The sequence below is a fragment of the Protobothrops mucrosquamatus genome, unplaced genomic scaffold (assembly GCF_001527695.2).
Source record: "Protobothrops mucrosquamatus isolate PMUCROS unplaced genomic scaffold, P.Mucros_1.0 scaffold415, whole genome shotgun sequence".
In the NCBI taxonomy this organism is placed as follows: domain Eukaryota; kingdom Metazoa; phylum Chordata; class Lepidosauria; order Squamata; family Viperidae; genus Protobothrops; species Protobothrops mucrosquamatus.
This window is the reverse complement of record NW_015386744.1, coordinates 293,146-307,471: the sequence shown is the minus strand read 5'-3', so window position 1 is coordinate 307,471 and position 14,326 is coordinate 293,146. Positions and strand designations below refer to the sequence as shown.

At 38.9% G+C, this 14,326-nt stretch overlaps 2 protein-coding genes across 2 annotated transcripts in view; both read right to left on the bottom strand.

Annotated features, from left to right (window-relative positions):
• DUT (deoxyuridine triphosphatase) lies at window positions 1-4,719 on the bottom strand. The gene is made up of 6 exons (XM_015816227.1): window positions 4,511-4,719; window positions 2,442-2,533; window positions 2,279-2,323; window positions 1,256-1,330; window positions 769-839; window positions 1-110 (listed from the first exon to the last, which is right to left on the bottom strand). Exons 1-6 carry the CDS (start codon window positions 4,657-4,659, stop codon window positions 54-56), a joined length of 489 nt encoding a protein of 162 aa, XP_015671713.1. The 5' UTR covers window positions 4,660-4,719; the 3' UTR covers window positions 1-53.
• Window positions 4,720-10,418: 5,699 nt separating this feature from the next.
• SLC12A1 (solute carrier family 12 member 1) overlaps window positions 10,419-14,326 on the bottom strand; it is a 38,645-nt gene continuing 34,737 nt past the window's right edge. The window contains exons 23-26 of the mRNA XM_015816221.1: window positions 13,872-13,958; window positions 12,597-12,732; window positions 10,729-10,796; window positions 10,419-10,554 (exon numbers count right to left, since the gene is read on the bottom strand). Of these exons, the coding sequence (XP_015671707.1) occupies window positions 10,419-10,554; window positions 10,729-10,796; window positions 12,597-12,732; window positions 13,872-13,958 (427 nt within the window). The remainder of the gene's footprint in view (window positions 10,555-10,728; window positions 10,797-12,596; window positions 12,733-13,871; window positions 13,959-14,326) is intronic.

Sequence of the window (14,326 nt, the reverse complement as noted above, 5' to 3'; positions counted from 1 at the left end):
AACAAAAGTTTATTTACATTTTAAAAAGGTGTACAAAAATATATAAGTTGTCTTCATTTCTGCCCAGTTGATCCAAAACCACCTGAGCCACGATCTGTTTCATCCAAAACCTGAAAAATAGAATTCATTTAATTGAATAACAGAAGAAGAAAAAAGTGCATACATTAAATCCCAATCCCTCACTAACCACAGTTGGGATTGCTGGCAGTCAATAAGTGACGCAGTCATAAAATATAACATTGTGTGACTCTGCCAGACTTGTAGCATGATGTGACTCTGACTTGCTACCCACTTCCCCACTGACTTTACGTGTTGGAAGCTGGTTATGATGGTCACAAATAATGACTGTGGGACTCCGCACCTGGCATAAATACGTGCCAGTTGCCAAATCACTTTGGGGACACTGCAAGGGCCGCAAGTTCAGTCAAGGATGTCATAAATCTCCTTTCTTAGGGTTGTTGCAAGTTCAAATAGTCACTGAATGAAAGTCTACCTCTATACTCACGCAAACATTTCTAAACATTTCAGTATATGACAGACATGGTTTCTTATAATCATCTATCATTAATCTATTTTCATAAGTAATTTGTTATATCACTACAAACTCAAATCAGCAGACCACTGACAAAAATATATATGAGATGTTGAAGTAAACATGAACCAAATAGATTTTGCCCTTATTCCTTCATTAAATAAATTCTTTAAATTCCTATATTTTATTAACAGTAAGATAACTGGGTTAGCAGTTATTTCTTTCCAATTTCTTACCTTGACTTCTTCAAGAACCGGATAGTAGATGCGCTCACAGATTAGTTGAGCAATCCTGTCACCCTTTTTAACTTAAAAAAAAAAAGGAATTTAAAAACTGATAGTTTTAAAAAAATATCATTCCCCAAGGGTGAATGGGACTATCTGTTATTATTTTTGTTATTGCAGCTAGTGCTGTTGTAGGATTTACTTTCATATAACAAATGTTTGGAGGTCAAAGAACAATCTGAAACTTTATAAAGGGGTTGATGAGCTGAAAAGTTTGGGGAGTTTTGATTAATGCTATATTTACAATGCAGTATACATGTTTCCATCAAGGGAGAATTGTCCTGAAGCTCCCTCAGTTGTTCTGCCAAAACTGATCAACACTCATGCTTTTTTTAAATCTTCCTCTTAACACCTTTTACATGTAAGCTCTAATTTAAAAGCAGGAAATTTAAGGAAAGTATCAGCTTAACATTTAAATCTCCAACTTTAATGTTTTTACCTTTAAATGGTTCCTTTCCAAAGTTAAACAATACAACACCAACATTTCCCCTGTAGTCTTCATCAATTACGCCAGCTGTTTTAAAAAAAAAGAATGCAACAATATAGACGTTTCACTGTATATTTGAGGAGTCGCGATCCAACAATTGGTTGGGGAAATGGAGACTTCGATTAATACACACAGAGGGGAAAAAGCCACTACCACCAGATCAACCAGGTTGGCTATGCTGGCAAGCCTCAAAACCAGGTTATGGTCCACTGTTCAAAAGATTATTTCATCATTTGCATAGGAATTTGTTAAGTGAAGACTACCTGTATTTGATATCTGTAATAGATAAGGATATATATTGCAAAGGATATATATATAGTGCTTTAAATTCACTCTAGCAATGGGCTTCTATGATATATCTAAAAGTATTAATCCAGTAGCAGTTTACTCTCTAGTTGTACCTAATTTCAATTAAAATCAATGAGGCGTGGGTGGGTGGCATGACTTAAAATCTACATTTAGTAGAACCTTAGTCTTATTAGCTCAGGAGCTCTGTAACAAATGAATCAATGTGAAGGTTCCTTAAAAAGTTTGAAAACATTTGTTTCCAAACATTGCTTAACTGAAATAAATATATGCAGTGGATAAATGTATCCAGCCAACTGCTAACATAGTTCTGCAGAGCTTAGTTCACGGTCATTTGCTTTAACAGATGTGCTTTAATTAACTTGATCATGAATTACAGAATGTGCAAAGAACATACGTTCCATCATTTAGCTTCACTAAAATTATAGGCTTATTTATATAATAAAGAAAACTCACATTTCATGTTTCAATACTTCTGTTCCCAGAACAGAGTACAGTACTTCCACCTTATTAAATATGCAAATTAATATAAGCAAACCATATTTTAGAGACCTGCCAATTTATTTCACTGAGATTTTTTTTTCCTAAATTAAGGATGAAATATGAATATTATGCTGTAACATCTAAATGCATATCCTGATATAATTGCATTCAGAAACAATTACTTACCACCAACATCAATGAAATGATTTACAGCTAATCCCGATCGAGGAGCTTAAATCAAAGAGAAGAAAAAGTGTTTAATTATGACTTGGACTCACTTTCTAATTTTCATAAATAAAGGTTTAGCAAACAACCTATAAGATTACAATTTTTCTGTGTAACAACTTACCGACGCGGCCATAGCAACCAATAGGAAGGGCAACCTGAATATCTGTTTTCACAATAGCTTTCCCTATAGCAGGGACCTCACAGTCATATGCACTATGAAAGCAAACATTAAAAAAAATATGATTAGCTGGGAAAAGGAAAAATCACTAAGTTCAAATTGCATGCAGATATCATTTCTTTTTATACACAGGTAGTCCTTGACAATTGAGCCCAAAACTTAGGCTGCTAAGCAAGACATTTGTTAAGTGAGCTTTGCCCCATTTTATGACCTTTCTTGCCACAATTGTTAAGTGAATCACTATAGTTAAGTTAGTAACATGTTTGTTAAGTGAATCTGGCTTCCCCATTGACTTTGCTTGCCAGAAGGTCAGAAAAAATGACATGATCTGGGGACAAGGAGTCAATGGAGATAAAATAGCAGACTGTGGCCACATGTCTCACTCAATGACCACACATTGATTCGCGACAGAGTTGCTGGTCCTGGTCCCAACTGAGGTTGTTAAGCGAGGACTATCTATATATCTATATACTATCCATATACTTGGCTTCAAATGAACGAATTGTTGTTTTATTGCACCAGTATAAGTCTTATTTCCTTGGTAGAGTACTAGAAGAAAAACGTGTTTTATGGGTTAGCACAGTAAATACTCTGAAATTTTGAGACAAACTGCTCAACAATATGGATTATTCAAATTCATACCCATTTCTCAAACAGCCTGCCATTAAGAAAAAAATGCAGCAATTACGAATTGTTTGATTAAAGACAGAGCAAAACAGATTAAAACCATAAATTTAAGGCAGATTTGAAAAATGATTGTCAGAAGTAAAGTCTTCATCCTGGTTCATCCAAGCCGGGGATAAATAAGCAACGTGGCGACTGCTTTGGGAAGAAGGTTACATTTATTGAAGAGGCAGAAAGATGGTTCTTGCAGGAAAGAGCAGAGGGAAGAAGGATGTGAGCACATGGGCAGTAGGTTTTTATACCCCCTCTAGCCTTTTGTTTGGAATAGTTTCCTGTTCCTGTGGCATGAACCTTGAGGCTATCTCTGAGTGTTTTTCTAGGCCTTGATATCTGTGGTTTAATCCTATTATCCTATCCTGCTTCCCTGGTGATGGGGCTAATGACTCTTGGGTGGGGTATGCAGATTTTCTCTTTGTCTTCTTGAGTTCTCTGGCTCCAACTTTCTGATGGTTTTACATCTGCATTTGTATAGGGCTGGCTCCTGCTTGGGGGGGGGGACAGAGACTTGGGGGCAAAGTTGGTTTCTGCTTTTTAAAATACTTTTGAGGAAATATATTTTTCTGCCCTTTTAATATTTCCTTCTCTGGGGAGCTGACTTCCCACATGATCAGATTACTGGGGAGGGGGGTATGGTATAAGAAGCCCACACTGATTTTTTTTTGTCCCAAATGTGTGTGTGTGTACGCGTTTTTCTCAAAAAAAGCAACTGGACTTTCTTGGTGTTTCCTTTGAAAACGTTTCGCTTCTCTTCCAAGAAGCTTCTTCTTCAGTTCAATTTCTTGGGGAAAACGAAAGAACTCTTACGAATTCCAGAGGGGTTTAGCAGAGAAGTTTATTGCGCAAGGTTCAGAGGCATATTAGAGATAGGCAATTCTGAACGAGGAGGGCGGGATTAGACTTCAGTTTTTATACTCCCCTCCTTTCAGGAACAAAGGGACTACACATGATAATACACTGTAATACATTAGGAGCGTTTCTCACAGGCATACAATGGAAGGTTTTGCTACATACAAAGTATCCATGTGCAAAGCGCATTTGGTTGCCACATATTACTGACACAGAATTTTCTCAGTGTATTTTTCCCAGTGATTATGCATTACCTCATTATTGTAGCAATTATGCAGACACATCATTATTGCAGTTATGCAGACAAATCATTATTCTAATAATTGTTCATTTTACTCCATTACTCTGAACAAACTTCTGGCCTGAGGAGCGAAAGGTTTTCAAAGAAAGCATCAAGAAAGTCTTTTGGAAAAAAAAAACCCAAAACAAAACCAAACCACCATTTGGGAGAAATCTCCACAGGATCCCAGGTTCTTTCTTACCTGTACAAATCGTAGCCCGCCGCGCGGGAAGAGCCTTTCGAAGGCGCAAAGGCATTTTCGGTCAGCTTGACGAAGCGCAGGCTCTGATGAGACGTGTCGCCGCTGGGAATATTTAGCCTGGCGGGGGAAGATTCGTAGGAGACCGGCATGGCGAAGGAGCGAAGAAAAGCGGCCAATTCTGAGGGAAAAAGAAGACAAGAGGCACTCCAGAAACCCGCGCGCTTATTTTTTGAAAAGGAACCGCCTGCGGCACCAACGGCCAATGGGCGCGCGAAGGACCCATAGCCAATGGGCGTGGAACGGAGGCGGCACCCATAGCCAATGGGCGCGCGGCAGAGGAGGGACCCATAGCTAATGGGCGTGGAGCGGAGGCGGGACCCATAGTCAATGGGCGCGGAGCGGAGGCGGGACCCACAGCCAATGGGCGCGCGGCGGAGGCGGGACCTGCCCTGTCCGTCAATATGTAGAAAAGTGAATTTTCCCCGCGCACGACTTTCTTAAAGAGACAGAGCGGAAGGTACTAGTTAAGCCGCTGGGAAGTTAATCTCGGATTTAGGCAGTCTTTTCTGCTTCTTCCACGAGAACGGTAAGATGCCCGTTTGAATGCTCGTGGTTTGTGGGGGGGGGGGGTTGAGGGGTGGGCTCGGCCTTCCTCAGCAAGACCGAGGCCTTGGCTGCCCATTTCGGTCAGGTAAAGAAAATGGCGACTGCTTTTCTGGCGGGAGGCAAAAGCGCACGAACGAGAGGTTCACTCGACTGAGCTCCCGTCGTGGCTCCCGTCGTTGCTTTCTCCTTTGAGGGCGAACCCAATCCCCCCCCCGTGTATAGGAATGGTTTTGCCCACCGGGGCTCGGCAAGGCCGAGAGGGCCCTACAGCTCCTTATGGAAGAGTCCACCTTCAGCAAAAGAGGGGGGGGGGAAATAAAAACATGGTCCTTACTGTGCGTGAGGGAGCGCAGGGGAGCCATGGCGCCTGAAGGCCTCTTCTGACCTCGTCCTCCTCGCTCCTTTCGCCTCAGCAGGTAACGACTGGCAGCGAGGGAAAAGGTTGCTGTGTCTCCTCGGCCGGGAGGAGGCTAAGATGGCAGCCTTCTCTCCCCCCCCAGGTCCTTTCACACAACGCCCCTGACCCAGGTTTAGGAAGGTGGCTTCACACGGCACGTCTAACCAGGGTTGGCTTCAGAGACCTCGGGGCGGGCCTGGCTGGGTTAGGCCGCTGTAACTGGACTTCCTCCCCTTGGCTTTCCCGGGCCGGGTGATTTTGCCTTGGGAGAAAGCGGAACACGGGCTCTTATTTAGGGGGCTGCTCAGGTGGGATTCCCTGAATGGGGATTAATGAGCCTAATTGGCTTCAGTTCCACGAATGGAGGACTGGGAACTAACCCTCCAGATCTGCCCAGAGACCTCAGGGATTGTATGTATGTATGTATTTACTCATTCATTTATCAGTCAAGCTTATATAGCTGCCCATCTTGGGAACTCTTGTTTATCTCTTTATCAGTCAAACTTATATAGCTGCCCATCTTGGGAACGCTTGTTTATCTCTTTATCAGTTTATATATACACTTGCTTATCAAGATTATATAGCCACCTATCTCACACATGTGACTGTGGGCAGCGTTCAATAAAACAACCCATTAAAAACAGTTAAATATAAACATAATGCATGGGGCACCATCTGTACACACGTTGCAACCTTGTGGGCTCCCTTTTTACAATTTCATTTATTAAACTGTCATGCGGCTCATCTCCCCTGCAAGACGACTCCGGTTAGATCCCTACTTCCATGGGATCCTCCAACCTGCTGCAAAAACCATGTTTTAATAGATTTCTGAAAGGTCTTCCTTCTTTTTCTGTTCAGAGGTTGCCAGACACAAGAGTAGGAGGCCATTCCAAGTTTGGAGAAGTCTGATTTTTTTTTTTTTAGTCAACCCCCCTAAATTAAAGAAAGCATCCATAACCAAGGCATCATTTGAATTTCCATTGTTTAAAAATGCAAACATTTCAGTTGGAGGCTTCTTTTATCTTGAACCTCTTCACTAGCCTTGGTGTTCTCAACCTGTGGGTCGCGACCCCTTTGGGTGTCGAACGACCCTTTCACAGGGGTCGCCTAAGACCATCGGAAAACACATATTTCCGATGGTCTTAGGAACCGAGACACCGCTCCTCTATCCGTCTGCAGGCGGGTACACCCACATGCAGATACGCCCACATACGACGAGTACCCGGCGTGATGACATCATCGCGCCAACCCCATCACATACACCCCGTACAAATACAGGTGTATGTGACAGGGTTGGTGCCATAATGTACTTATGCGGACCAGTTACACATGTGTTGAGAGCAGCTACTCTGTTAAAAGCAGCTACTGTGTTGAAAGCAGCAGTATTGGGGGTAAAACGACACTTCATGAATTATAATTACTGGGTAAACGTAAAATCATGTACTGTAAAATCATCAACTACTGCAAAAAAAAAATCTGTACCATGGGAACTTAATCTGGATGCTGATCTGTCTTTTTATATTCAGCTGTGGTTGATGTGAATACTGCCCCTTGTGATAGTAACAGGTATGTAAAAAAAACAACACAGAGAATGGTAAATCATAGGAAACTTTAATGAACTGTATTGACTGAACTATGCCATGTATCATCTTTTGTATTATTAAAGCTATTGTTATATATTATTTTCATTAGCAAACCATCCCATGACAATGGATCGTGTAAAGAAGAACGTTAAGAAAAGAAAATATCGTGAGGATTTTTTACAGTATGGTTTTACCTCAAAAATTACAGCAGGAATTGAGAAACCGCAATGTGTTATTTGTTCTGAAGTTCTATCAGCCGAATCTATGAAGCCGAACAAACTAAAACGGCATTTTGATAGCAAGCATCCGAGCTTTGCCGGCAAGGATGCCAACTATTTTAAAAGCAAAGCTGATGGACTCAAGAAAGCCAGACCTGACACTCGTGGCAAGTACCGCAAACAAAACGTAGCAGCCGTTGAAGCTTCATATTTGGTGGCACTCAGAATCGCCAGAGCTATGAAACCTCACACCATTGCTGAGGATTTGTTGCCAGCGGCCAAAGACATTGTTCGATTTATGATCGGAGACGAATTTGTTAGGAAATTGAGTGCAATTTCCTTATCTAAGGACACTGTCCGCAGAAGAATAGATGACATGTCTGCTGATATTCTTGATCAGGTAATCCAAGAAATTAAATCTGCTCCACTTCCAATATTTAGTATCCAGCTTGATGAATCTACAGACGTTGCAAACTGTTCACAGTTACTGGTTTACGTGAGGTATATTAATGATGGCGACTTTAAAGATGAGTTTCTTTTTTGCAAACCNATTTCTGAAAGAGCATAAGATCTCTTGGGAAAAGGTTTGTGGTGTTTGCACAGATGGTGCTCCAGCTATGCTAGGATGTCAGTCTGGATTTCAACGTTTGGTACTGAATGAGTCACCAAAAGTCATCGGAACTCACTGTATGATTCATCGGCAAATATTAGCAACAAAGACACTGCCACAAGAGTTACAAAAAGTAATGAAAAGCGTCATAAGTTCTGTCAATTTTGTAAAGGCGAGCAGTTTAAACAGTCGACTGTTTTCGCAACTGTGCAACGAGTTGGATGTGCCGAACAATGCTCTGCTATTTCACACTGAAGTGAGATGGTTGTCAAGAGGAAAAGTTTTAAAACGTGTTTTTGAGCTTCGTGATGAACTCAAAACGTTTTTTAATCAGAAAGCAAGACCGCAGTTCGAAGCACTTTTCAGCGATAGAAGTGAACTGCAGAAAATAGCTTACTTGGTTGACATCTTTGCCATCTTGAATGAGTTAAATTTATCACTGCAAGGACCAGATGCAACATGCCTTGATTTGTCTGAAAAGATCCGATCATTCCAAATGAAACTTCAGCTTTGGCAAAAAAAATTGGATGAAAATAAAACTTACATGTTGCCTACCTTATCTGCTTTCTTTGAGGAACATGACATTGAACCAGACAAAAGGATTACGATGATAATTTCTGTGAAAGAACACTTGCACATGCTTGAAGACGAAATTTCATCGTACTTTCCAAATCTACCTGACACCCCATTTGCACTTGCCAGAAACCCATTCACAGTCGCAGTTGAAAATGTTCCTGAGTCAGCACAAGAGGAGTTCATTGAACTTATTAACAGCGATGCAGCGAGAACTGATTTCTCTACAATGCCAGTTACAAAATTCTGGATCAAGTATTTGCAGTCATATCCTGTTCTGTCTGAGATTGTGTTGCGCCTCCTTCTTCCATTTCCAACAACATATCTTTGTGAAACAGGGTTTTCCAGCTTGTTGGTTATCAAGTCTAAATACAGAACTAGACTTGCTGTGGAAGATGATCTTCGTTGTGCTCTTGCAAAGACTGCCCCGAGAATTTCTGATCTGGTGAGAAAGAAGCAATCTCAACCTTCGCACTGACGTTGGCTTTTTACGCATACTGTCGCAAAATGTAGCAATGTAGTTTACTGTTGTTATATTAAGACTGTTACCCATGCTACACCATGCTTCAAGACAAAATTTTCATTTATTTGTAATTAGAAATAAATATTTCACAATATATAATTACATATTGTTTTTGTGATTAATCACTATGCTTTAATTATGTTCAATTTGTAACAATGAAAATACATCCTGCATATCAGATATTTATATTACGATTCATAACAGTAGCAAAATTAACAGTTATGAAGTAGCAACGAAAATAATTTTATGGTTGGGGGTCACCACAACATGAGGAACTGTATTAAAGGGTCGCGGCATTAGGAAGGTTGAGAACCACTGATTTAGATGAAATCTAACTATTCTAAGATGATTGTGTATCAAATGTTATATATGGCTGGTAATATTTATCACTTGAATTATGACAAACCACATATTTTTGTTGCCAGTTTATGATGCTTTGGACAATAGGAATTTTAGTGCACAAAAATTTGGGACAAATGTGTTAGTTTTTCTAATGTTCAATGTAGCCTGTGTTGCAACAAATTTAATAAAGATGCCTCTTTGAATTTTTTTTCAGATGGAAACAAAAAAAAAATCAATAAATCAAAGTATGCAATGGGGATAAACCTTTGATTCATTTTTATTTGTTAACAAATTAATATACAAATTGAAATATTCCTACCAGTCAGAAAAAGATTAAAATTTATTAAAAAACATATCTTAAGTTGTGCCAAGCCACTGTGCTAGTTTACTTCCATTTATAATTCTAAAGAAATCAATGTCACTATGAAATCTTTAAAAATTCAGGTTAGTACACATATTTTTGCTTTCAAAGTTTTCTTGAGTGTTGATTGAATATGATTTCAGCTTATCTTGAGGTGATCATTTGAAACTACATGTTACACATTATAAATTAGGACATTTTGCTCCCCCGTTACACTGACAGGAATAGAAAAAAATATTACAACCAGATTTATTTATGGAACACAAACATTGAAGTTATGTAGGCTGGTATAGCATTGAGCAGAAAATCATACATTTTGGATTCTTTGGGGGAGAATGGAACTTTCTGCATAACTAGAATTGTACGTTATTCTGGAGCACAGGACTGCAGTAATCAAACCTAATGTATTCATAATAGGAGTGGAAGTTGGTGTATATTCTGACATTTGTGATGAAAGCTAGATTTTTAAAGAGAGACTGGAAATGTGGAATGCAGGTTTTTTTTCAAGGTATTCTCTTCCATTTCACCTTGCCCTGTCAATCCTGGTTTTCCGTTTCTTCTTCCCTTTTTGTGGATATGATTCATTTTTTACTCTGTGATACTGATAGCAAAATAATCTGTTGGAAGTCTGTTTGTTACATTAAGTCCATTGTTATGTCCAGAATGCATGTAATGGACTCCAGGGGGGGAGTTTGTTATGAGTAAAACGTTAGTACATTTTTGTGGTTGCCTCGAATGAGCAACACCGGAGGTAGATTCTTTGAGAGGATTTCTAACCAAGCCATGTAGAGGTAATCTGATATAATTCCTTTTCTTGCCACTGGTAGGCTCCTGTTGAATTGAAGAGGAGGAAGTATTAGTAAGACTCAGTGCTAGTATATTAATTGTCTCCTAGACTAGGGTTACCAGATGGAAGCAATTCATACTGTAGATGACTGTTCTTCAATTTACAATCTTGCCTCAAACTCTCAGTAGGGACAACAAATTAAAAAATGTGTAACTTACAGAATAATTAGATTAGCAGCTCGAGAGTGCTCCTGTAAGAGTTCATTCAAACGGACCTGACGGTAACTCTGTTTAAAATCAAAAGTTCATTACATTAGAAATATTTTTTTTCTATCATCCTTAAAAGTTTAAATATGTTCCAGAAAGGCTTCTTTATGAGAAACTTTGAAATAAGTTCATGCCGTACATTTCTGCCTATCTTTGGATAAATCTGTTGACTGAAATATGACTTTTGCACATTAAAGTACGTAATTTGCAAATTGGAAGCAAGATACTTAGCCTGGTTTGTTGGATAGTTATTTTCTGTTATTAAATCAATATGAATCCATATTTATCTTGCCTCATGAAATACTCATGGCTACAGAATATAATAACTATGCATGTAAATTCATTTAAAGAAATTAAGAGTTGGAAGGATTTTAAAATGTACGATTAGTCTTGTGCTCAGATCAGTGATCCTACTGAATCCTACTTTGATCCTCCTCTGGCAACTGTCCCAGACAATGCTATCCTTAATGTTTAAAGAATATACAATGAAGCTTATGTGTCATATGTACTGGTCCCATTCAGCTAACATACTGTATATCCCAAATTAACATTCACTGTTGGAGTTAGAGCAGTGCACAGAACAGGTTCAGTGTTATGTTGTCTGCAACTGCTTTGATGTGGGATGACAGAAATTGTTGCAGAATTCAGTACTAGATTATATATCTCTTATGTTAGATGTTCTCCCCATCCATTCTCCTGAAAATTGAGTCCTACTTGGTGAGACTCTTCAGGTGCTGGCCTAGAAACCAGGAGACTTGCGTTCGAATGAGGAACAAGGACGACAGAAATTATTGTTGCTTAGTGGTTCCGACCTAAGGACCACATTGCTTAGTGGTTGGAAATTCCGGTCCCAGTTAGGGCTGTTAAATGAGGACTACAGATTTTGGAAAGCATAGGCCAGTGGTGGCGAACCTATGGCATGCGTGCCAGAGGGGGAACTCGGAGCCCTCTCTGTGGGCATGCGCGCCTCGGTCTTTGGCTAAGTTTTTGCAGGAAAAAGCCATATCTCAACCCTCTTCCTAGCCAAAACAAGCCTGACACCAGAAACAGACTTAACAGATGACCTGAGTGCTGCATATGTTGCTCTCAAACTTACAAAGTATAAGCCAAGGCTAGACAAATTAGCAGCATGCATACAACAGCAAAAAAATCACATGAATTGTTCAAAGGCATGCCAAATGCAAACTTTTACCTTTCAGTAAAAAGTTGTTTGTGTCATTGAAAGCTTTGTCATTGTGTTTTTCTTTTAAGACAAAAAGATGTTAATGTATGAGTTGCTTTTTCTAAACTAAAACCTCAGTATTCAGTTTAAATTGCCGTGTTGGCACTTTGCGATAAATAAGTGGGTTTTGGGTTGCAGTTTGGGCACTCGGTCTCTAAAAGGTTCGCCATCACTGGCATAGGCTATTGGGCAATTAAAGAAACATTGCTTTCTCATCTAAGTTAGTGTTTTTTCAACCTTGGCAGCTTAAAGATGGGTGAAATTCACCTCCCAGAATGCTGGCTGGGGTAATTTTGGGAGTTGAAATCTACCCATTTAAGCTGCCAGAATTGAGAAAACAGTGCTCTGAAGCAAAGTTTCTGCCAACTCAAAAGCTCTCTCCAAGTGAAGGACTGTCTTCTGTTAATAAAATGAATAATCTCGATGAAAGTTATTGCTTTAAAATGATTATGAGTAAAATTTGGGTAGAAAGAGCATGCAATATATATCACGGACAATATGGGTTTTTTTTCCCCCTGGTAATAATCGATATGCTCTGCTTTCTCTTTCAAATAGCCTCTTTATAGTGTCAAAGGTAACTAAAGGTATGGCTGGTTACCTTTTCCTTGAATGCTTCCAGTTCTGCATCAGTGATTTTCCACGGTGCCTCTCTCTTTAATTTCTCAGCGGTTGTTAAATCTTTGCAGCTTTCATGAAGGCGATAGGGTTCAATCATCTCTTCAAAGAATTTCCAGCTGGAACAGAAATTATAAAGAGACTTCACAGCAGGGCTCTAACTCTTCATTTTACAGATATTCTTAAGATTGGACAAGATCTTGGCTGTAGAACGATAGCTGAATTCAGTAAAAATCTTTAAACCGTATCAGGTTTTAAGCGTGGGCATTGCCATCGCAGTAGAGTAAGTTTGTCAGGTGTATGTTGTCACTGCTGTCAATTTATATCCCATATTGAATTGATAAAAGTTATACATAATATTTCATTTCACAATACTACTGAATATATTCATAGATGTGTACATGAGAAACAAGCCTTTTTTGGGGGGAAAAATTCTGCTTGCATTATACCCTAATATTAGCTTTATTTTTATTACTGTTGATTAGAAGATTAAAACTGAGCTGGAAGTAAATGCCATTGAAGTTAAGTGAAATTATTTTATATAAAAACAAGGATGCCACACTATGTCTTTTCTTTGTGGTTACAGACTTAACATAGGTATCTCTGGAAATTAGCATGTTGAAATAAATTGGCTACATCTAGACAACTAATACCAAGCTCTTACAGACTTTCTAAATAATGGTGTTCTGGTAAAGTGCACTTTCATAGCATATTTAAGCCCCTGAAAAGTCTCAGCAGTATAGCCAGGCTGGGTTCAAATATGTACTTACCCTTGCATTTGGGATAATAAACGACAATTCCAGAATTTATTTAATATTCATTAAACAAATTATAGCCTTTATAGCCACATGATTAGCCACAATTCAAGACAGAATAAAATATCTTTCAATTCATCCACCACACACAACACTATTTTTTTTTGTGTATGTGTGTATACAAATGAAATAAAATAAATTATAGTTATTTATTTAGTTAAGCATATTATCCTTTAAAAGAAAGTGGATGTCAATGGCTGCCTGATCTCCTTTTTCAAAAAGGCCCAGCAATTTCAATAATACTTTAAAAATCCATTTTTCTTTGGCAGTTTGCTACCTTCTCTGCAGTAATAGAATGAACACCCATGATTTTGCTTGATCTTTTTTCCCCCCCTAAATGGAAAAATAAGACTTAACCAGCAGCAAGAGCAGGTTTTTACATATTCCATTTTTAGGTGTTCCCTTTAAAACAACTGCACTTCTTGGAAAATTGTGACGCTTACCTCTCTTTATTGGGTTTCATGTTGATGTCTCCAATTATATTAATGTCGGCAAATTTTATTCTAAACTTACTTAACAGCGAAGCCATCCTGAAACATTAAAAAAGGGAAGCCATTTTAATTGCAAAATTCAGAAAGCTTGATAGTAAAACATAAGGGATTTACTTCCAATCCTATTCAGCGTGTAAGAGTTAAAGTCAGCATGCATGGGATACAATAATTTGATAGGTAATCCTTTGCATTGGATTGAAAAATGCAATTTGTTTACACTGAAGTAGGTAAGTGTGCTAAGATGGCAGTCTGATGTATAAAAGACCAAGACCAGGTCACATTCTGTCTGCCTACCTACCTAAAAGAGAATCCAAAATACCTTTTAGCAGGGCATGGAGCTGAAACATGAACGAAAAACCACGTAACAGTAAAACTTTCTAAGAAGTAATGCTGCAACAAAATAAGCT

Excerpts from the sequence above, each read along its gene's own strand:
- DUT (XM_015816227.1), bottom strand. The coding sequence starts at position 4,659 with ATGCCGGTCTCCTACGAATCTTCCCCCGCCAGGCTAAATATTCCCAGC. Across the intron at positions 2,534-4,510 it reads GCGGGCTACGATTTGTACAG|TGCATATGACTGTGAGGTCC; the intron begins GTAAGAAAGAAC and ends TTGCTTTCATAG. Across the intron at positions 2,324-2,441 it reads TGGTTGCTATGGCCGCGTCG|CTCCTCGATCGGGATTAGCT; the intron begins GTAAGTTGTTAC and ends CTTTGATTTAAG.